Source organism: Ascidia mentula, chromosome 3 (genome assembly GCF_947561715.1).
Source record: "Ascidia mentula chromosome 3, kaAscMent1.1, whole genome shotgun sequence".
Lineage (NCBI taxonomy): Eukaryota > Metazoa > Chordata > Ascidiacea > Phlebobranchia > Ascidiidae > Ascidia > Ascidia mentula.
Genome location: NC_138568.1, coordinates 6233574 through 6257498, shown reverse-complemented (window position 1 = coordinate 6257498; position 23925 = coordinate 6233574). Strand labels below are relative to the sequence as shown.

Here is a 23925-nt window from a genome sequence, read left to right as displayed (position 1 = left end):
CGTTTATACTAAATTTGATTTCTCCGTAAAATTCCGTTGTTCCTCTGGCCTGTAATTTGTTTTCTCTCCGTGGTGTCGTATCTCATGTTATTGTTGGCTTTCTTACGCACGGTGTTACGTTACAGAGCGGTTACACTCTTATTTCCCAAGAGCTTCTGGCGGATACCATTGTTTTACGGATCCCCACCCAATAACGCTTGGCATTTATACAGTTCGCACGATTGCCGCTACTGTCACGTTTTTTCGTTTTTTACCGGAGGGCATCGCTTAAACCAATGCTTCCCAACCTACATTGTTTTAAACCGAACAAAAAAAACTGCTCAAAAAATTGGAATTCTGCACGCAACCAACTAGGAAAGTCCCACATGAAAGAAACCTTCATAGTCCATAGACCAATGCATCGGTTGAAATGTTTCTCGTCTAAATCATGAAGTTTAATGTAGCTAACTCGTGTTAAAGGTATTATCAATAACTTGACTACACGCTGCAAAATTTTTTAACAAAAAGTTGCGTATTTACTCTTATCGTTTTTGAGGTAAATCGCCATTCCATAGCGGGGTGCATAAATTTCTCCACATATGATCACACATGTATAGGTCTGTGCATGGCATAATATTCGTCATTAAATGCATCCGTTTCATTTGACTTCTCTTTCAAACAAACCGACGTTTGTCAATCTTCTCATTCGCGTACAGTGGAAGGAGAAACAGCCATATATGGTACCAGCTGATCTCCACTAATTCATCACTTGCGCTTAAGCCTCTGCAATGTAGCGACATTGACCTCGTGGGGGTTTGGATGGGTGGTTTCAGGCAGTTCGACCAAGAACGTTCGCATTTTCGAACCGCGTTTGATGATAATGACATCACAACTGCGGGAGCGACCCGAGGTCAATGCATGCAGCTGCAAGTCTTCAAACGACTTTCTCCGCTCGCTTACGACCGCTATTACGTCATCGCACTTTTGTGTAGCCCGCTGATGGGTCTCTGGTTTGGCTTGGGGTGCGAGGGTTCTTAATGTCGCGATTTTTTTCTTATTTGGTGACCCCGTTTTCTATCTTATTTCCTGTAGCTTGTGCGTTGAACACACAATGGTGGGTCTGTATTTGGAGAATAAGGTTTTTCATCAGCTATTATGTTTTGTGGTTTGTCTTCCAACTTCACAAATATAGAAAAAAGGATCAAATACCACTGGTAAACCGGAATGGCATTTATAATGCGTTACGATTTAACCCCAGCAAACCGACTGCAAACTGCACCGCTTGCATTCCCTGTGCAGAGTTTTTCAACTCTCATTAGCGAGGTTAGCGGTTGTTTGGGCCGCTGACAGTCCGTGTTGTCGCATAAACAACGAAGCCGAAACCTAATTGCGGCTTAAGTTGGGACCTAGCAACACAGCTGGTGTGGCTTGCATACTTTTGCCGTTAAGTCTTTATACCCAATGTCCCAGTGCAATTGCCTACCCTAGCTAATAGCGCGTTACCAACAGCATAAAATGTTACATTAGCATTTTGCGGTTAGCCAATGGGGCTAAGGCCAATCGGTCATGCGTGACATCCCCATTGTTACATCACAAGCAGATTGCCGAAGTGATATAGTTGTTTTGCGTGACCCAGACCAGTGGGCGGCTAAGTCCCCCCATCTTGCACCCATTCGGCCCACAGGCCCTGGAAAAGGACACCGGAATGGCGCCGGACCAAAAAACTGACGCCAACAGGCGCCTGGAGCAAACCCTATCTCCAGTAAACAAGTTTAATTGCCCGTTAGCAGTACATAACGAAAGATTTGGCGATAAAATTTCATTTCCAATTTTGTAGCATAAGTTAACCAAAGAAACGTAAAATTCTTATCGTTTGGAGTTAAAGGTACTGAGCGATCCTTCATGGAACGACTTGTCACAAAATATCACTGCATTGATCCGTCTCGATTTGGTCCGTCCAATTAGCAGACTTCTAGGCTTTGGTTCTGTTTGAGGTCGCAGTATCGGCGCTGACAGGGGTCTTAACCCGGGATTAAGTTTGTCGAAATGCGGCTGACGGGTCGCAGATCTTTCGGGGTTTGGAACCGATTTAAGGTTGATGTCGATACGGTGAGACGGCGTTTATCGGTCGAGCAGATAAGGGTAAGGATTTTATAACGAAATAGTGGTCTTTGCATTTAAAATATCGAAAGTGGACGATGTGAATGTACGCAGATTTTTGTATTTTCATCTTGGAAAAAAAGTTTTTGGCCGGGAAAACAGGTATTGCTCCACCCATGTCTACACACTCCCTATATCCCCATACCGTTCCCACGCCCCGTTGGCCTCACTATGGCACCATGCTGTCAGTACAAAATGTTTCTTGTCACGAAGTATTTCATTCTCAGTGCCCGGATCCCATCCAGCAGTGTGTTGTTTTGTTTCGCCCCTGCGCCAATGAAAGTCTAAATTGAGCTTTCAAGCTCGGCGTTCCTTCAACTGTGGCGCAAAAAGCTGCCACGCTTCGTTGCTGAGATGTGGCATGCGAACATCACCGCTGTATACCGTTCAGTTTCGGGTCCGCTAGGGCAGAGTTGGGGTTAGTTACGGGGTTGTTTGGGGCCTGACAGAATATTTTGGTTGAACGAGGTGACGAAAAGCTTGACTTTACCATGGCGCCAACTCTGTTGCTTAACCAACGATTTGACAGTGACAGACACGGTATACTTTTGGTGTTATGCCATAAGCCAGGCATGATGCCGATTCTCTTATGTGTTAAAAAAAACATGGCGATGGGCTTGCCAAGACATTTTGCCCAGTTTTTATCAATTTGTGCTTGATGTAAAGAAATCTTTAATTGACAAATAATTCACATTCATTTGACATTGAAACGAATGAACAAGTAAACCAACAATGGGTTGAGCAAATATTCTACCAGGATAAACTGGTCAAGCGTCATTCCTCGGTGGCGCAAACAAACAATAACAGGAGGGTACTACGCCCGTGCGTCGCTATTTGCTGCCATCAAACACGAACCTAAGCCAGCCCCCAAGCGCAAATACCGCCCCTGTTGTGCGTCCCCATCCTACTGGTGTTCATCGTCCCGGACGCGTCTTTTGATCTGTCGTCGACGGAGCGAGACTTCCCATTTAGCTTTAGCGACACAATAACGACGTGTCCCCGGCCCTTCCCAAGCTTTTGTGGCCGCTTTCCTTTTGCCAGGAACAATATTTCACATTGGACGCTTCGGACTAGCTACGGCGCGACCGGCAGGTGCGTACGTTTCCCCTTCTTGCCTGTTGTAAGCGTGTTGTTACAACCGCCGTGATAATTCCTTGTAACAACGAGGTCTTTCCTATGGACAGTCTTTTCTTTTTTCAGCTGCGACACTGATCGTGGTATTGTATGATTGTCGCAAAGCTATTCCATCATCGGGCCTCGGTTTCACATGTAAATTTACCTGACCGAATGCTTGCGCTAATAAACTCTGACATCGAATTTTAAGCAAAAGAAAGTATTTCGCGCAGCATGCCACTGTATAATACATAACTTATGATCAACCAAACGCCTCTGGCATCAGCAGTAATCAACGTCCGGCTTCTGTGTTGTTGCGCAATATGTATCAGCAAATTGATCAAGATTTTCACAGTCAATGTGTTCTCTCTAATCCGCTTTAATCGCTCGTTTATCTTGTTCGTCTGAACCGCAAATATTTCAACGCCGTCTAACAGCTGCGTGCCGCACCTATTCATAATTCATCGTAAAGGGAATTTGTTCCTAGTGATATCGTCTTTAGGCAGTGGTTTTGAAATACGTTTTCAAGTTGTATTGTTCCGTAACTTTTTGTTCCCGAGCCTATAGAATGTATAGTGATCCGGACACAGCGTAACGAAGTATTATTAATATATGGATCATGGGCCATGCTCGGATTGACCTCCATTTACCGCAGCTTGATTGCATGAAGGATGTGGTTAACAGATAAATATCAAGGGAAATCGTTTCCAAGAAACCAATGCACGCGCAAGAAACGTGACTCCCATAATTTCCTGAGTAGTAGGAATTCGACGTGAATCACTTCTTAATTGTGGTCGGAAATGGTTGACGCTTGTTGTCACACTTTCGCGACAATCGTCGCCCGGAAATTTCGCGCGACACCGGATTGACCCCCAACAGCGATTTACCCCTTGGTGTTTGCGGACCCCGGACGCTCCACAGGCGCACACAAGCGTAGCGGGAAGAAATACAAAACCCCAATAATACTACCTGAAAGGGAAGATGGTAGTTGCATCAACTGTGCAACGATTTCCCGTTTTGGTGATTTCACCTCTTGCATCATGAGTTTGATGTTAAGGGAGCAATGTCAGAGGTGACTCACTGGCGCCACGACTACACTGTCGCATTAAATTCAGCACGGAAACAGGGTGTCGTGTTTTATTGCTTTGCCCCCATAGTTAACCTCTTGTGCCCGACCTTGCATGTGCCTGACAAGGAAACGACACAAGAAGGACTTATTTGAGAAGTCTGTCGATACGAGCACAATAATACACAACTTGACCTTGAATCTTATAGGTTTAAGTCACTCGGCTGCGGGTTTAAATGATCTGATGTATCCGTGAATGATTTTTTAGTAATTTGTCACGGTGTTGCGCGATCTAAATCTATTTTCTGGGAAGTTATAAGGTTTTTCGGTGCTAATTGAGAATAACCTCTACGAGTTGCTGTGCAGCATCCTTGCACCCACTGCGCAATTTTCGAACACGCGTTCCTGCACACATATTTATTCATGATGGATTCCATCTTGACGGCGCCATTATCTCTTTCCGTCGCTTCAGATAAAGGCTAGCTTGCATTTCAGCCTTGGCCGCAGTCCTAATTCCCTGTTAACTGAGTGGCTTAGCTCGCTACGAAGACGGATTAGCGTCTGATTCCGTCTCGGAATCGGTTTTCAACTTGATCCGATTGTTGTTGTTCCCTTGCTTTGCTTTTTGATGGATTGTGGTGTTTTTGTTACGGATATATCTCAGTCGACCGAACTGCCAAGGTGTGCTTGACATACATGTTGATCATTTTTTAGGATTTGTTCCTAAAAGCTCGCTTCTAACGTGAGTTGGCATTTTCACGTGTTTAAAGCGAAGTCCCATATCGACACCGCAATTCTCTGATATTGATGCTTTTAAGTTGTTTTTGGGAACGGAGCAAAACTCCCCAAGGTGCTCAGGAAAACGTGCGTGCGACGATCGTCTCGGGTGCGAGCGTCGTTTATTGCCCCGGTTGGTTTGGATTTGCGAACAATAAGCACGCACCTGAACCACATTATGACGTAACAATTGCCGTATCTCCAAATGTGGGGGCGAGAACACAAAATTATTGGTCGTCCGTTACGTTGCATTGTGTGTGGCACGCGAGTCACCAAAATGACGGTGTCACGACGCTTAAAAGAGTAAAGGTGGCAATAACGTGAGCTTCTGTCCCTTGAGTCACCGAGGCAAGTAATGTGAACTCTTTCTTATTCTTTGTTTTTCCAAAAGTTTTACCTCTGGTTTGTGTGAGACATTTCAAGGTCATTTTATTCAAGAACGTCTGATTTTCAAGTTTGGATCTCCCGGAAATAACTGCACATGATTACGATGCGTTGCGCAAATCCCCTTTACAGCAATATTTCGTAAAGAGTCAACATGTCTACATGCGGATGTGAAACTGAAGCGCATTTTCATTTGCAGCGCTCGAGAAAATATTCCTAATTTAGAGACCGCGCGACTATAAGTTTTCCTAATTCGTGCGGATCGTCGCGTAATTTCCGCCATCAAATATTTATCACCACCTCGGGGACGTCCTGAGCCGAACAGATCACATTCCCATAAATTTTTGAAGCTTGGGGGATTCTTGGAGTCCCCGTGACTCAAACAGTCTCTCCACAAGGCCCCCCACCCCAGCGTGGGGTCAATTATTGATGAGAGGGCATATTTGGGATTAAGAAATCGAGCTTTGCGGTAGCCGCTGCTGGCTCGACGCCTAGCGGGTGAAAGCTGTTGCTTATACTTGACGCGCGTATGACTTAAAGTCACTCGGGGCGCCCAACACGTGGCGGTCGTGGCTTCCAGACCGACATGCGGAGATAGATTGAGGCTCCGGTGATTGATTTGCTACTCCACCTTCAGCTGCTTGCGTGCTTGTGGTTTTAAACATTGGCAGATGACTTTCGTGCGTCTTTCGTTTGGCTCGCCGTGTTAGCATAAGAAAAGAGTTTGCTGAATATCAAAAGAAGACGGTTCAGTTCAATTGGCTTTTGTAAGCGTAGGAGCTTCCCACCCTAGTGCCAGTGACAAAAAAATATGTTATTGTCGTGCTGTGCCGGCCCATCGGTCTTGCACGTTAGGGGATTCCCGACATTTTTTCGACAACTTGCGCGCACCTGAAATTGCGTTGGTCGGTTCACCAGCTTCCCGCGGCTTATTGGAACTCTTAGGGGCGTGTCCAGGGGTCTCACGTTTCGTGTCGGCCATTCATTTCTTAAACCAACAAACCAGCAAACGCTTGTGTATCGATCTGGTGATCGAGGCGTCCTTGTTCCACCGCCGTGAGATTGTATGGCGTCTTTCCTGTCTGATTACTTGTTTTTCCGTTGGCGTCCGCCGCCTCGCATGTTTGTGTCTGGCTCCAAACGCTTTGTTTGCTGTCGAAAGAAATTTCTGGAATCGTTGATATCCCCAATCGCAATGTACGCTGGTAGGTGTATTCTATGTCTATAAGATACTGTCGAATATACGAATCAACAAGCCACGTACAAAGCGGCTCTCAGCTTTGAAGTACGCGATCCTCCGTGGTTGTTGAGAGCATGTCATTGGCGATGAAGGCTCATCGCACGTATTTCGCAATCTTAGACTTACTTTGCGGTGTCCCAGCGTGAAGGCACCCAAGAGCATGCAGCCACAAGCAAACCACATCAGCCTTCGGCGCAAGGACGGTTGGAACCTCACCGCAATTCTGGTTGCAAACTCACAAAACGCTCAATCTAGAGGCCGTTTCTTCGCTGCGGGTGGTCGGGTTATGAATGGCACCAGGCCATAAACATTGAAGGAAAGTGACGGACTCGGCGGTTTTAATAGTATTACCTGAACCGCGTGACAGTTTTCATCGGGTTTGCTGTCGGTTTACTTCAAGTAAATCCTTGAGCGTATATGATCGAGGTTACATAGCTTACGTGACCAATCCATCAACGAGCTTCACTGCGAATTTACAAGTTGCACACAATAAATAAAAATTATTTGCATAAATCAACGCGGCCAATTATGCAATGACCATGCATTGTATTGGTACACGGTAATATGTGTGTCGTGGAAAGAAGGCTTGGCAAAATTGGCCTTCTGCCCGACTTCACTCGCGTATGTCGGACTTACAAGTTTTCCCACAGGGCCTTGACCGTGTCCAATCGTCTCCCAGCAAACCCATGCCTTTGTAGTGCTCAGACTTAGGGGAACCGGGAACCAACTTTTTGGTCGCGGTACAAAGCAAAATATCAACAGCACTTGGCCTTAGCTTCTTACGAATTTCAGTCACGCTCACTATAATGATTGTTTGTGGGTCGCAATTTTCAAGGATTTCAAGGACCATGTGTTTGACCCGCGGTGACCCCGAGCCTACCCCAGGGTTACTTCGGGTTGCCAAGATGGTAACATGCGCCAGGAACGCCTGTGTTAACGCAGAAAGAATCTTTTTGCAAGTGGCACGTTGTCTAGTTAAGAAAAGTTGTGCCATTGTCCAGAACCTGAATTAAATTCTCCTCAAGGACTTGATAACAAAGACACATTTAGTGTTAATCTAATGCAGATGAGTTCATGACATACAGCTAACGATTGACGCAAGGATGACGTAATTTGTATTTAAAAGCCTTGCGTGGTTGTGCTTTAAATGCCAAGCCACAAGACGCATAGGTTTTCTTCCTCAAATCCCAAAGCGAATAGCCAAACAATGAAAACCCTTTAGAGCCTGTCCAGCTTATCACAAGTTACAAAACCGATTTGCGGTAAAGTAATGCGATTTACCCTTTACCTCAAAGCGTGATACGCTACCGTAAGGGTTGTCCCCGCGTTTAAACTCGTACCAGGAATTGCAATTAGGGGCGGTAACTGTTTATGTCAAACATAGTAACTGTTTCGGAATCCTTTCACCTCCCAATTCAGCCTGCTGCTGTTGTTGCATCCGGAACTAATTGATACGCGGCCTCTTCGCAGTTTGTTTTGAAGGTTATGGAGGTTCTTTGACGTCTTCTTCCTGTTGCGTTTTTTTCTGTTTGCGGGGATGGTAATATGTTGTGCAAACGAACGTGCCCTTAAAGTTTTCTATGCAAGTGCGATCAATAGTGCACATTTTAAAGGATTATTGATGGCCTGTTTCCCCTTGTAAACAAAAAGCAAAGCAAATGAGACGGCGCATTCTCAATACCCCTTCTGAATAAGCAACAAAACAACTCAAAAAATTTTAATGGTAGGCATGTTGGGTTTACATATGCAAAGGGCTTGGAAAGAACTATGTTTTATATGTAACGATCCCTAAAGAAACGGGCAAAGATCACGTGTTGTGTTTATTTTCTAAACCGCCCTGAGTTTATTTTGTCTCGTTTTTCACGCTTCCACACCGTCAGTAATCTTCGGTCACTTTATCCGTGACAGACACTGAGTGACCACCTGTCAATTAGATCAAGAATCTCTGTCACTTTGATCTATTTCGTTCATGGTGTGACCGCTGTAATGACCAGCGAAATGTGCCGTTTATGTTCACTATGAAATGTTCCCTAAATGCAGTGAAATTTGTCATAGATCGGCCACAAAATTATGTTGCGGTTTGTAATATTTCTTTGTTGTGATTCCAAGAACTCCGAAAAAAGTCAACGACAATTTTCGTTGACAGATTTTTTTTTGATAAACTACAGAAAATAACTAGTGACTGACCACCAAACGTATGCAGCCCTGTGTTCATCCTATTAGGCGAATGACCCTGTGCGTTCAGATCCCGCCTAATGAGATCTATTTCCGTAAATGTCTAATGAGGATCGCTAAGCTGACGGAGATCTACTTATTCCTTTGTAGCATAAAGTTACACTAATGTACCCTAATTTGTTTGATTTCGCGACTTGGGGCACGTTAACGATGACAAATTGGTCCCCACGCCCCCTGTGGGGCAACAAACCGGCCATAGGTTTAAATCGCTTACGGGTTGATTTTCGGACCCGACTGACACAAGAAGATTTTTAATTTGTTTGCTGTCTGGGTTTGGGGTGAAAATTTTCCAGGGATGCTGGAGATTAAAGCTCCCAATGACGTGTCTATCGTCGGAGCAAATCATACCTCCCCCGTTTTTGAGTAGTCCTGCTTACCTTTGCTGTTACGTTTACTTGTATATAGGTTTTCGTTTGGTTGTCAGGTAATAAGCTATGATATGACGACGAACGTTCAGCAAAATATATCTGCAAAGAAAAAAATACACTGATAAATTCTACGAAGTGTAGCTCTTTTTTTATCCATTGCATTGGAGACAATACTAGAAAATCGTGGTAATATCCCACGATGTTTTCATAGACATACACCTAAGCCGTACACTCCGCGACGAAATCGTAATGCTAAGATCACCGCTATGGAGCAACACTGAGCGCCATTTACAAACAATCCATTGCCATTGAGATAACTGCGTCAAGAGGCCAAATATCGCCAACCCATTGTTCGAATGTTTTTAGTTTCGCCTTCCATCTGTCGTGGCGGAAACGCTATGCCCCTTGTCGCAAATTCGAGTGCTCTTGAACGTTCGCTATTCCCTACCTTTTACGTCACGTTATCTCCTGCTCGTAGCTGTAGCAGCAAACTGGGGGCAAGGGGGAGAGGCCAAGCGACGAAGGTCAATGGCCAGTCCATTAGGGTAGCGAGGAATGTTGTTAGTTGCGGTTTTTAGTGACATCACAAAGCACCCTTGCGTTTTTCGTATTGCTCTTGAAGAATTTTGAAATATACAGCGCTCTCGAACTAAGTAGATAATTTATGCAGTTATCAAGACACAGTCTTGCAAAATTTTTTTAGTAATATTTTTTACTTCCATGGGCAAACTATCGCTTTTTGCCGTAGAAAGAATCCAACAATTCCCTTTGCGTTTCGTTTTTTCCAAACGTTTGCGAAAGTAAGATCTTTTCAAGACTCTTCAAACGCCACAAGAAGTTACTGGAGCTTGGAGCGAAGTTAAAGCGGTTGGCGCACTTGACTACAATGAGCTATCTATTCGTTTGTTGTCCTACGCTAACACGAAACTTGTCGGCCACTTCGATAACACAAAGCTTACATCCGGCGCCATCAAGTGCCCTTCAGGATAAACCGAACGTTTAAAAAATCCGCAATAGCTTTGGTTACATTTTTGTTTCTCCATTGCAGTAGTCAAAAGTAACTTATTTATTTTTTTTTTTTATGTGGGGACTTTTTAAAGCATTTGGTTTGGCCAATTATTTTGTCGAACTCTTAATTGGAAATTTTATTATTGGCTGCGTTTGGCCTGATTTGGAATCCTAATTAAATGCTTATTAGTGGAAATTCGATACCCAAGTCCAGGCGGCCACGTTTGCCCAAATCCTTCCCTTGCCAACACTTTGAATTAGAGATCAAAACCACCTCTTACAACTCCACTAACACCAATCTATAAGAAACAAAACACCTAAGTCAACCAAGTACTCGATACGGCGCACGTTTGCAGTCAGAATCAATTACCGTCTGCGTTTACACCTTCTGAAAGGATCTGACATGCATCCCTGTGGGAAACCACTTCGCTTGTTGATATTCCTAACCTTGCTACTATTTTTGCTTGCAGGCGAGGAAGGAAGGCAAGGACGAAAAGGACGCCGAGGTCAGTATCAAACCCTTGTGTTCGTAATTGTCCCCCGCACACGCTCTCTTTTGTAGACCCCTAAACTAACACCCCGGCGGTCCGTGTCTTATGTGTAAATTACCGAATTTCTGTACCCGCGTGGTGCCACTTAGTTGAACATCCGGTGTGTAGTGATGAGCTGTAACATCAGATGGGGCAAGGGGCTCTTACCGCATCCGTAACCTAAATCACTGCAGTTCGCTTTGATGATAAAGCAGTTCCACAGGCAACGTTTAATACACTTTTTTGTGTTGATAATTGGGCAACGATGGTTTCTTACAGGCTTGATTGTAATTAGAATAACATGTGCGCTTTATGTCTATTTCAATTTAACTATTCGTATTTTAAATTAGCGAAAGAGTAACACTCATCTTTGTTTTTTTTTAGGCAAACTGGTAAGACATGAGTTCGTGCTTCTGTAATACGTTGGTGAACGGTAAGACCTATGGTATAAGGTGGAGCCCTTTGGCTCCACCAGGTGATAACAAATTTCAATTGCCGTTTTGGTTTTGCTGAAACCTGCTAAAACGTTTCTTGAAACCAATTTATATAACTTAATGCAAGTTGTAGGGCTTTATAATATTTCATTACTATTGGCAAGGGTGGCAACTTGTTTGTTCGGCAGAATAATACTTTACTGCACAAACCGACCACAGGCTTCGCATTGCCTGTTGGGTTTGTTTTAATAACAGCTTAAAAAATGCTAACGGCTGCTTTGTTTACCGGATTTGCTCAGGGTCGTGCCGGCAAAAATGGATTCCCGGTAGATATTTGCATGAGATATAACTTCTATGCAACCTGCATGGAAACATAACGTTGCTTGCTTAGAAAAAAACATTACTAGAAGTCATTATTGCTTTTTTGTACTTAGAAAATTAGGCAGATTGTTTTTCAGACCAAATCGCTGTTGCAAATGCACGTACATTCCTGAATACACATATAATTGCATGCGTTTTAACCTCGTGTAAAACTTTACAACACGACATAGCTAATGTAAAGGAAGCATGGCATGGGTACCCCAACCCGGAATGAAACGGAAATGCATTAATTTCCATTAATTTGCACGATAACACTTGAATTTAACATGTTGACCAGCTTAATATTGCTTCACGATGCTTTTGCGTAATATCTGTACTCCCAAAGCATCATGTTATGTGTCTTTAATTTACTGGCACATTGGCATCAAACCGCATGGTCGTTCACAACGTCATCAAGCATGCCCGTGCGCCCGGCGTATCGTTCATAATTTGAACTTCGGGTTCGGGTTAGAAAAGTGGTGGTACTCTGAACGAAAAAAACTAGCACTCTCTTGGGAAATTAGACAGTAAGCAATTGGCAATTGGACTGTTGTGTTCCGCGTCCTGACCAAGGGAGCATGAAGAAGGTGACCAGCGAATGGTGAGTGATGTCAAGCCTTGTTCTGGACCAATTATGCTTGATCGGCGTTTAAATTTTGGGAAATACGGTACAGATGCTTACATGATATCAGGGGCCTTTTACCAGCATGGGGTTGATGATGTTTAACGTTATTTATTGATTTGATTCCTATTAAAAATATTAGCATGCTGTAGTTGGAGGATGTAGTGTAGAGATATATTATACTAAACCTATATAGTTAGACGTGAGTAAAATTAGGAATTTTACGTTTTTGCTTTGTGCGTAAAGTAAATATCCAAGTGACGCTCAGAAAAAATATGAAAATCGTTGCAAAGAATTTTCTGCTACAAAAACATCCGCGAATAATTTGAATGTAAAGCGAATAGTTAATTTCGGGTTAAAAAACTGGGTGGCGTCAAAGTTGTGTCTCTTTCAGGGTCCAATTGGAATTCCCGGTCTGCGTGGATATTCTGGTTTCCCGGTTTGTATACAATGTTGGCAAGATAGATTTAGGAAAAGTTTTGGGCATATTGTTCAGAGTACCACCGTTTTCCAAACAAAACCTGACAGTGCACGTTTTGCTGTTACCTGAGACCTTTTACGACAATTCACTGAATATGTTTTCGTTTCATTTCGCAGGGACCCATCGGCTTCCGAGGGCCAAAGGTGAATTAAACCGCAATATTATATTCGCATGCTTTTTTGGCGCTAGAGTACGTTAGATTTACGCAGTCTGTTTCTGCACAGGGCGAACGTGGCCTTCCTGGTTTGCCTGGATTGAAAGGAGATCTAGTACGTTTATCTACCGCCTGGTTAATAATTTTGTTAGCTTTTCACGATTTCATAACATTTTTTCTTTTCCTCAGGGTATGCCAGGTCTTCTGGGATTGACCGGCAAACAGGTGGGAAATGGTTACTTAAACAATTTGTTACTGAGGAATAATGTTTAATTAATTGAAAGCTTGAATTTGTTGAAAGGGTTACTTTCTAACAATAACTTGGTATATAACCTTCTACATACAGATAGAATTCAACACTTTTATTACACAACAAAATTTGGCGCAGTTGACATTTAGTCATACTTGATGACTAATGTCGCTTGTATCATAAGAGGTGCCAGCATCAAACATGCATTTACAAATCCACCCTCTTACACTAGGGGCAGCCTGGACTTGATGGACAGACAGGCGAAACCGGTCAAAAGGGCCAAAAAGGAGATAGTGGCACCGGGTACACAACTTCTGTGGTAAGTCCTTTCATTCCAGTACTACTGTGGTGTTTACTATGAGCTCACAGAAGCGCCTTTATTGACGTCACAATGCGCGATGATTGTAGCAGCTGTTGGCGCACAATCATCGCGTTCGCCAACTTGGTGTACAGCTCTGTGTGAATTCTTTGTGGTGTCATTTGGTGTAGAAACTTTTGTTTTGTTTCGGACTAATTACGTTTTAATTTTGTGGATATATTTAGCTCATTTTCGGTTTAATTAAAAAAATAACAATATGCGTGACATTTTGTGATGTAAAACGCTTATTTAAGTGTATAGGTTGTGCATGTGTGATATTATGCCATACCAGGCACAAACTAGCCCTGTGTCCTGGTTTGGAGTTTACCTAGTACATTAAAAAACACCGACAGTCCCCAAGCGGGGCACAGTCTGGACAAAATTTATGTTTTGCGCCACTTGCGTTGGTGTCAGCGTGATGTTGGTGTTGATTGTGGCATGCTCATTCGTGATTGGCTGAATTGCCAGGTCGCTGCACCAATCATAGCGCTCAAGGGTGGTGTCAACGAGCTGCCGTTGGACGAACATGATATATTCCGGCAAAAGTCCGCCGGCCAGGAGGTAGCTTTTGCATCCACGTTTGCTTCGCATGAGTTTTACTAACACCGCTCTGCTCTCAAGCTGTTGATGATGAAAGTGCGCTATGGTGCCAAGAAATTGTACAGAAGCCATAAAAAGTTAATATTTCCAAGCATAATGGTAACTGTTTAACCAAAGAAAAATCAGTGTAACGAATTGGGACGAGAAATTAATCAAAACCAGTTTTGGAGCCACCACGTGTGTCGACTAACCTACACTGATGCATGAGCAAGTTGTTGAGTGAATAATCCATATTGCCAAGCGCACTTTTTTGTGTTATCAAAATGAAGCTTCAATTGTAACATTGCTCTTTTACCTTTCAGCACGCCCTTCCAAAGAACATGGTCGTCGACAGATTTAGTGCAAAGAACGCGGTAAGCAGAGAAGTAAAAACTGTTTTTAAGAAACTGTTGTACGCTGCAAGTTAAACGCCGTAACCACCCAAACTAATCACTTTCGCTTACGATTCAACAGAACCAAGACCACGACCACCCAGAACAGAAAGGCGATATGGGTCAGCGCGGATATCCAGGACTCCAGGGCCGACCGGGACCCCCCGGCCCACCAGGCCCCCCTGGACCCGCTGTACGTAAAACTAACTATCTCCATACTACCTTCCGTATACCTCTTACACACAATACTGCGTTTTTAAAAGAGTTTTATATGGTTTTAAATATCAGCGTTGTTTGCAGGTTCCTGGACCCCAAGGACCTCCAGGACCACAAGGAGAAAAGGTAGTTGTACCGTTACTCGTCCTTTGCTTTACGTTACCTTCCTTGAAATCCTTTAAGTTGGTGGTTCTTTTCTATTGAAATCTATGACAAACTCATATAATTTCGTCCAATTCATCCTTTGCCTTGATTTCAGGGAAATCAAGGATTTCCTGGTACCGCGGTAAGCACGATTTTTCCATCTTGTATTTCTTTGTTTATCTTGTTTTACCCACACTCCACAAAACTAAACCTTTCACACTTTTAGTTGCACTTTAAAACTAGTCAGGCTATATACGCGTATGCACTTTTCTCGCCCGCGATAAAGGTCTTCTTTTTCCTTCTCAATTTGACCACTCATAAAAATGATATTGCTGAGCTAAACCGTGTCTAAAACGATTGTAACTTGGTATCCGTCACGTGGTTTTATGCTAAAAGTCAGTTGTTTGACACGAGGTCTATGTTAGCTCAGATGAGCCAAAACCCCGCAGTATAAATTGATATGTTAAGGTTAGATCTTCGAAAGAGAGATGGCGGTGGCATTGTCCTTAATTTAAGTTATACCAGAACCCCAATACTGCTTCATAACTTTAAAGCGGCGCATTTCCCACAGGGTTAATCCAAGATATACTGCTGGTCCCACTGTAAACAACGCTGTGTATAATATAACTCGTTTTATTTAACCAGTCCGGTGGAAAACCTTGTGCCGGCCAAATTGGATGTCGTTTCTCCCCCCTCCTTCCAAGACCGGTACAGTGTTTGCAGATCATGTAGCATTTACGCTGTGGCGTTTTCGTGTGTTGCGTTTGCAGTGCGTTGGTTACTTAGAGGCGGTTGAAGCTCACCACCCTGTTGCGATGATCCATCGAATCGCGCGTCGTCGTGTTTGTGTGACGTAACAGTGACAATGCGCATATGATTGGCCTTGTAAGGTTTTCCGCGCGTGGGCGCTGCCGAGGAACTTGCACGCGATAAACTTTGATTTGAGATCACGGACTAACAGCAGTTGCGCAAAGTTCTCAAGTGCGGTTCTGAGGCAACGCCGATCACGTGCAACATTGCTCTTGTGACGTCACAGAGCAGAAAGCAGTGCATTTGTGGGTAGAAATTATGTCGTCATATTTTCTTGTGTCCGATTTACGACGCAACTAATCACAATTCAACTAACTTATTGCCTTTCTTTTTCCCGCCTCTGCATGCTGTTATCACCCACCCACCATTCCTGCTTGCTTTGCTGACTTGCTTGCCGTTTGCCATCCTCATTTTTTGTGACGTCACGCTCGTAGGGGGTTGCTGGCTCCCCGGGCGAATCGCTGCTCTTTCTCACCCCAGAGGTAAAACATATTTTTTTGAAAACGAGTTTTGGACTCGTTTAATTTTAAATAAATGCTACTCCCAGACGCTAGGTTGTCTAATGCCAAATTAAAATGTAAAACTGCATTAATTAAAAATAAAAAACCAACACCCTGAACCCTGCATGGCTTGAATTTTTTTCGCTTCAAATGACCATGGACGTTGCCAGTGGTCGTTTGGGCAGTTTTGTAACTTTTTGAGTTGTGCTGCTTACGTCACTAACGCTTTTCTTTTCTTTTCTTCTCCTTCAGGATGTGCAGAATAGCCTGAAGGTTCGTCAACTCATGTATTTCGCTGTTTGTTTGCAGTGGTTTGTTTGTGCTCCGTGCGTCCAGTCTTACACAATGAATGGATGCCTTTAATGTTAAATGTTTCATTTGAGTCGTTTTTCACCACTCATAAAATATAATAATAATCAAGTGTCTTGTAACGGTCAATTATTTGTTTTTGCATCAGTAACACCAAACAGTTGTTTGTTTTTAATTTCAGTTTTCGCGTAACCAGTAATTCTGTCACATTCAATTATCTGGTAAACAGATAACTTGAAGGTTTTTCGAAGGGCATGAACCGTACCTGCCGTCACCCATAGTTTATATAGATTATCTTTTCTCCACGTAATATTATTGTTTTAAAGCAGGGTCTTCGTGGACCTCCTGGATTTCCTGGACGTGCTGGAAACCCTGGTCCCCAAGGACAAAAGGTATTTAGACGTGCGGCTGTAACGGGGTAACTTTGAACCCTACTTTGCAGCGTTTCCAAATTTATTTTTCGGTTGGGTAAAATCCGTTTGTTTGTTTTTAGGGCGAGACTGGCCGCGAAGGTGCAAAGGTGCGTTGCAAATCCCGTTCCTTTTTTATGGACATTGCTTTCAAAACACTAAAAATTGTGTTTAACTGTATACTTTCTCCGCTACTATTTTATTCAAATAGAACAACTAATGGTTTAATTTATTTTTGACACTGGTATTTATGGATTTTGTGGTATCGCAGGGGAACATTGGTTTTGGCGGCTTGGATGGTATGATTGGAGCCCCCGGCCCCCAGGTACATATTCTTATAATTATAGTTCGTATTTTGTCCAGTACAGTTAAAAAATCGGAGTGTGTTTTTGCGCAGGGATTATCTGGAAGCAAAGGAGAACCTGGCATTGCAGGGCTACAAGGTCCACCTGGCGAGGATGTAAGTATTCCTTTATTTTTCGTGTTAAAGTTTTGTCGCCATCGGTCTTATACTGTATCGAAATCAAGCCGTTCGATAGTAGTTCGGTAGTACGCGCTGACTGCTGTTCTCAATTGCAATGCTTTACAGGGTTTGCCAGGTACAAACGGCGTGAAAGGAGACGCAGGATTTCCAGGAAAATCGGGAATTCCGGGATTAAACGGTATTCCTGGTACTCCGGGAACTAACGGATCAGGAGTAAGATTTTTATAATTGCTTTTGATACCAAAGTGTATTGTCTCTACCGATCACTTAGAAACGCTTTGAGAATGCCATTATATCCATTAGCGATAGTTGTGCTTTTCGCTTCGTTGTCAAATACCATCAGAAAACCAACTTTTTATTGTTACAGTAAATTATAACCATACGCTAAGCCAAAAGCAGTACTCCATTAACAACTGGTGTGATGTACCACCCGATAAAGACCCTGCGTTTCACGTTAAACTTCTAAAAAAGATAAAACTAAATCAATTTTTTGTGTAACAAGCGACCCCTGTTCTCCGCAGAGTTGCGCGTGCACTGGTTTCAAGACTGCCCCAGACGGAGCCATTCTAGTGCGTAAATAAGTGTTGTGCACGTTAGCAAATAAACACAGTCTCTTGCTCCCGCTTGCAGTGCCTATTACCCTGCTTACAGCACACTAACCACTATATTCGCTCATGCTTTCGTTGGTGTGGCAGTAGACCGCTTTTGAGCGGCGTCGTGCTGTTGTATATGTAGTCACATTTATTGGTTACTCTTCCACCTATGCAAAACCTGCATACGGATGCATGTGACGTCATATTACTGTTGGGAATGCCCAACGGACTCCTTTCATGGCTAGAATTTTCTTCGAAGGCAAAACAGATAGCATGTTGTAAATCCAACAAACGAATGTCCATGTTTGCACAAGAACAGGATATTTCATTTTAACAAGTCATGCAATCGTAACATTTTCTTGTAGTGTCTCATTTATTCCCGGTATACACTATCCGCACCTTATGTTGTAACGTGCTTCGTGGTGCATATACATGTTGCTGTTGCTTTGTGTTTTGATCACTTAACTCATATTTTCCTCAACCTGCGCGAATCATGTTCTTGCATCCGACTGCTTCTGTTCAAATCCTGTATTCGTTTTCTTATTTCCTATCATTTCCACAGATTCCAGGACCTCGGGGGCCTCCCGGACCCATTGGACCAATGGGTCCACGCGGCATTGCTGGCAGTGACGTAAGTGTATCTTTTTCTAGCGAAGGTAAATCTGTTACATTCTGTCATTGCATTTTTTTTTGTTTACAGGGTTTGTCTGGCAAGGATGGAGTGGGAGAAAAAGGGGAAAGGGGATCAATGGGAATTCCGGTAAGTCTGCAAAAAAAATCTTCTTGCTTAAATGCCAAACCTTGCTTATTTGCATTATCAGATGTGGTATAGTGATAATGCAATGCCGCTCTGCATACTCTGTTGTGAGTTGTACGCATTATACACCTGTCCGGCACTATGAAGTCTTAGTAAAGTTGTTACATAAAGCTAATTCCCGCCACAGTTAAATGTTGATTGGTACGCATCTGTTTAAAATCATGCATAAAATCCATAGTGGAAAGTACCTGGGATATATGGAATAGTCAAAATGGTGGTAATACGAAGCGTAACTTGAAAGAGCATGAAACCGCTACTGCCCAAATAAAGATCTGAAATAATCCGTGCACAAAATTTTTGCAAGTTATGGCAGTTGGCCTTTTTGTAATCCCCTTAACATGGCCTGCAACCTAGTAACAAAATATTGCAATAACCTAACAGGGGGCGCCGGGTTTGGATGGATTTCCTGGGGACCCGGGTCTTGACGGACTACCGGGCAATAAGGTAGTTTACCCTGGGTGATTGGGGGTTTCGGGTTTTTTCCCGCGGTGATAACTGCTGCTCAGGCTAATTAAGTGGTGTTGGTGAAGTTTATACTTATATGGTATTTCTATATCTTATTACGCCGCATGTTTATGATTAGGACAAAGCAAACACCTAATGAGTGACGGTGGTTTTTGGTGTATTTTTGGTGATTATATCGTAAATTCTGCTGTTTGTTTATTTTTCATGGTGCGCATGCTGTCTTTTTCAACCTGTCGGGTTTTTCCAACAGTTTTCAACGTACAAGTTTTTGTCATATGGTGAAATGGTAAACTGCACCTATAAAAAGTGTATGTTGCACTGTCCCTTTGACTTTCGCGTTTGTTGTGGTTCAGTTTTATTTTATCTAATACTGTCTTTGTTTACAGGGCGATAAAGGAAGCATCGGACCAGCAGTAAGTATCCAAACATTACTGAAAACATTTAATTTATATAACCATTATTATCACAATAACAATGACAATTGTTAAATGAAATGAATGTGGATTCGCTAACAATCGTTTTAGTTTTGTGTTTCATGTTATCTATTCCATCAAATGTTTTTTCTTTCTGAGCATAGTTTGTGTTTTTAGGGTTTGCCTGGTGCTCCTGGACTTAAAGGCGACATGGGCCGCCATGGACCTATGGTGAGAATACAGCAAAGCTGTTTAGAATAAATTTGTTTCCTTATTTTCAGTCATGGCTAAATAGGTGTCCTCTGGTTGGAAATCCCAATTCTTATTGTTATTTAAACAGTTATTTTTTCCTCTTAGGGCGCCATTGGACCTGCTGGACCCAAAGTAAGCGTCAATTCAAGTTTTTTTTTCGATTTTTTGTTAGAAGACTAAAACACTAAAATCTGCTTCTCTTTTTAACAGGGTGACACAGGATCACAAGGCTTGAAGGTAAGTTGCAAATTTAGCAATAATACGGTTACAACGGATAGCAAGATTTTTACACACAAATATAATTGCAAAAAAACTTTACAAAGCTTATAGATGCTTCAATGCCTCTTTAAAAAACAATGTATTGCGTGGTTCGGAAAGTAACCTTGGACTTTTTGTTTTTAGGGACCTCCAGGCAGGGTAAGCGATTGGAAAAGAAATTTGCAGTTCGACATATTGCAAGATCTTAAACACCTAAATTTTCAACTAATGTATTAAACAGCAATTGAAAGAACGTATCTGCCTTAATATTTCATTAATCAAATGCTGAATTATTTAACTTGTAAACAGCTTACCCCCTAAGGAACTAAAAATTTGGCATATATTGTCCAACAATTATGCACTATAGTAATGTAGATATATTTCGTTTAGTTGCATTCTTTGTAAATACACAATTTCAACCATCACACAAAACAATTCACTTTTCACATCACAACCGCAGCTTGAAAGAGCTGTGAGCGCACGATCACTTTCACACCCCCTTTTAGTTGAAGTGTTCACCAGCACGTACTAACAATCAGCAGTGCCGCATCTTCGCAGATATGTTTTGGACCGATTCGCTGTGTGACTTGCATGCTCAAATTATGGTTAACACAAGTTGGGACCACTATATTACAGTATTTAGCAAATATGGCGGTCAAACACGCTGATAAACGGTCAAACGACATGCTTTAATTGGACGTAGTTTTCGGTTCTAATCTTAAATGCACTTTTCCACAATCACAACACAACAGCACTGAAAAAGTGCTTATATAGCCCACCTCTGCACGTGGCCTTGTATGGTACTAATATACCCAACCTACACGAAACGCGTGATTTCACGCATTTCGAGTAGATTTTCAAATTTCGACTTGTGCTTGTTTGTTTGTTTGTTTTATGTCATATTTGCTAACACACGTGACTAACCGACGCGACACGCTTTTTCGTGCGTGACATCATTACAGAGCGGTAAGAGAGGTCGACGAGGCAAGAAGGGACACAAAGGCGCGAAAGGTGACGACGGAGCACCAGGCATCGACGCACCATGTCCAGTGGTGAGTATGACGTCACCAGCCGGTGATGTAAGGCCGACACGAAAGAAACCTAACCAGCGCTCTGCCTGTGTTGTCCTTTTAACCCCCGCAAGCGTAAATCGCGAACTCGCGATTGCGCTAACGTGAATTCAGTATGGTGACGTATCGCTGAGGTCATCGAACTAACCCTGATTGCGCGTTTTTTTAATGCTGTGATCGATACTTCGTGAAAGCGAGTTCAAGATTCGAGTGGCGAACTGCGCACTTTCCAACGTATTTTCATTGGCGACGCTCTGCGTTCTGAAAAAATGACGTATAAAGCGCGTCACGTGGTGCATGTGATCTGTGAGGTGTGTCATCGTCTTCCATGCGTGACTGCGGTGCCCGGCATCAGTGTATGACAAGGTCTTCTTGCAAAGCGGGGAATCACCACATTTCCATGCGGATGAGCAAATATTACACATACAGACGTCTATGCTCCTTAACCCATTCTTACCATTTCTACTTCATTTTTTCCTTCACAAACAAGACCCCTCTTCTTCTCTCAAAACAAAACATGAACACATCTTCATCTTTTCATTTTTCGATCCATTTCTTTAACTTTGCTGCGTCTACTTCAAACTCTGATAACCTTTGTTCGAAAACCCAGATGGGCAAGAGAGGTCGACGAGGTACTAAAGGCAAACCGGGCGATGTTGGGTCGCCGGGCCTCGACGGAAGAGACGTACCCCTCTGTGACGAACTGGTATAGTTACAAAATGCTGGTGTTGAAATGGTTGTATTGGTGTGTACGAGTGCGGCGAGACGTTTGTAGAGAAATGTGATTGATTTATGCAAAGATGCATAATTTTTAGGTACAATTTGGCACCGATATGAATGTGATGGAAAATTCGAATGAATTTTGTGGTGATAAACTGTCGCGTGGAGTTAATTATAAGATATCTGCGATCAATAAACCTCAACCATTTTATCTTCCGCGCGGCAGGCCTTCCTGACTTAACAGCTTTAAATTTTGTGCCTCTCTTTCGCCATCTGTGACTCGCGTGTTGTTCTTATTTATAAGCCGGCGAATTCGCATGCTTTTCAACCTTGCTGATCTCCTGTTTCTTATATTACAGGGACCTGACGGACTTCCCCTCGCCGGATGCTGGAAAAAGGTACATGGCCGATACCGGGGCAAACGGGGAGGGTCGAAAAATCGCAAAAGTATCAGGTCGTCGCCGCGCCCCGGTGACGTCACAAACTCTGATGTCACACAGAGAGTTTGAGTTTGTGGCCGTGCCCGACTCTATGAGACATTTTGACTGATTTCAGTTGATTGAATGTGAGCGCGGTCCTCTGTGACCGCTGAAGTATTTAGTAGTGGACGTTACTTTTTTATTTCTTTTTGTAAATTGTTTGACCGCGTTGATTTTTTTGTTTTCTACTTGTAACCCCCAGGGGACACGCTTTTAGTAGTCTGCATGTTCCGTATCGTTGCAGGCGCGTAACTCACCGTTATTTATTTAGAGTAGCAGCGTTTGTTTTGAAACCTAAGAAACTTCCGAGTCTATCTTCAAGTGCTGAGAAAACAGCTTAATTCGCATAAGGCTTGTCTGAACGCGCCGGTTTGAAGTTAACCTATAGAATTGCCTTGTCGATGTTTTTGTCCGCACCGTCCGATGACCATAGAAATCTTGCCTCGATTGTACCAGTGCATCAATTTACATCGCATCCCTGTCTCGTTGTCGTCCACATTTCTTCGTCCTGTTGTATAAAAACGCTCAATATAAAATTGACTGAAATTGGTTTAAACCGCGTCTGTCTAAAAAAAAGAGTTTTTGAAGCCAAGTCAGCAGCGGTATATTACTGCGTCATCGCGTGCAGCACCCAGTATGGTGCCATCCCATGTTTGAGGCATGACGTCATATACGCAATGACGTCATATGACGAGTTTGGTCTTTGTTTTGTTGTTGTCTTGTCGTTACTGACCTTGTCGAGGTCGCTGTTTTTGTGGCTTCACTAACCATGCACAAATCACGCCAGTCTTTTCACATTCAACATTTATTTGGCCGTTGGTGCGCAGTTACTTAAAACTAAACGCGTGGTAGATCAATAATAATGTCGCTGTTGGTTCATAATTGCAACTAACGCTTCGGGTTCACGTTTGCGCAAAACGATTAATGTTCGATGCTGTTTAGACAAACTGGTGGTGTTTGACTTGTGTGGTACATTAGGTTTGCTTGTGCAGTTACCTTTTTTATACTAATGGTTTTTACTGGAAATGAGCGGGAATAACCTGACCTATAAAGTGATTCAACACTATTGATCACATGACTGCTATGTTTGTTGGCTATGCCAATTTAGAAGTAACTTAATTTATCAAATACCAAAAGGAAAATCGAACAACATATTCCAATAATAAATAAAAAAAACATTAAATAATCGAAAGCCACTTGATGTTTGATGATGTTGTTCGGTTTTTACTTTCAAGATTAATGCCAGTAAAGCACTAACTTGGTGTGTATGTAAATAACCTATAGCAAGGTCGAAAGCGAATTCGCCACGACCAGCAGATGTTAACAACCTAAGCGTAGTCATGCGTGTCGTGACGTCACCACTAACCGTTGTGTTTTTTTTTTTTTTTTTTTTTGTGTTGCCGTGCATCCTGCTGCTGCTATGATGTCGTCGACGGTGTGCCTGTTGTTTGCCGGTTGCGCTTGACCGCTTTCGGCGCGTGTGGAATCCACCGTG

At 42.9% G+C, this 23925-nt stretch overlaps 1 protein-coding gene across 1 annotated transcript in view; it reads left to right on the top strand.

Annotated features, from left to right (window-relative positions):
• LOC145894162 (uncharacterized) overlaps window positions 1-22976 on the top strand; it is a 31058-nt gene extending 8082 nt beyond the window's left edge. The window contains exons 3-30 of the mRNA XM_082982639.1: window positions 10801-10836; window positions 11245-11252; window positions 11594-11620; window positions 12874-12900; window positions 12982-13026; window positions 13101-13136; window positions 13394-13480; window positions 13988-14080; window positions 14422-14472; window positions 14573-14683; window positions 14791-14832; window positions 14966-14992; window positions 15496-15558; window positions 16796-16861; window positions 16963-16989; window positions 17151-17204; window positions 17277-17339; window positions 17469-17576; window positions 18519-18587; window positions 18657-18716; window positions 19155-19217; window positions 19625-19651; window positions 19829-19882; window positions 20009-20035; window positions 20114-20140; window positions 20306-20320; window positions 21124-21213; window positions 22311-22976. Coding sequence (XP_082838765.1) covers window positions 10801-10836; window positions 11245-11252; window positions 11594-11620; window positions 12874-12900; window positions 12982-13026; window positions 13101-13136; window positions 13394-13480; window positions 13988-14080; window positions 14422-14472; window positions 14573-14683; window positions 14791-14832; window positions 14966-14992; window positions 15496-15558; window positions 16796-16861; window positions 16963-16989; window positions 17151-17204; window positions 17277-17339; window positions 17469-17576; window positions 18519-18587; window positions 18657-18716; window positions 19155-19217; window positions 19625-19651; window positions 19829-19882; window positions 20009-20035; window positions 20114-20140; window positions 20306-20320; window positions 21124-21213; window positions 22311-22460 — 1553 coding nt within the window. The 3' untranslated portion in view covers window positions 22461-22976. The remainder of the gene's footprint in view (window positions 1-10800; window positions 10837-11244; window positions 11253-11593; window positions 11621-12873; window positions 12901-12981; window positions 13027-13100; window positions 13137-13393; window positions 13481-13987; window positions 14081-14421; window positions 14473-14572; window positions 14684-14790; window positions 14833-14965; window positions 14993-15495; window positions 15559-16795; window positions 16862-16962; window positions 16990-17150; window positions 17205-17276; window positions 17340-17468; window positions 17577-18518; window positions 18588-18656; window positions 18717-19154; window positions 19218-19624; window positions 19652-19828; window positions 19883-20008; window positions 20036-20113; window positions 20141-20305; window positions 20321-21123; window positions 21214-22310) is intronic.
• Window positions 22977-23925: the final 949 nt, after the last annotated feature.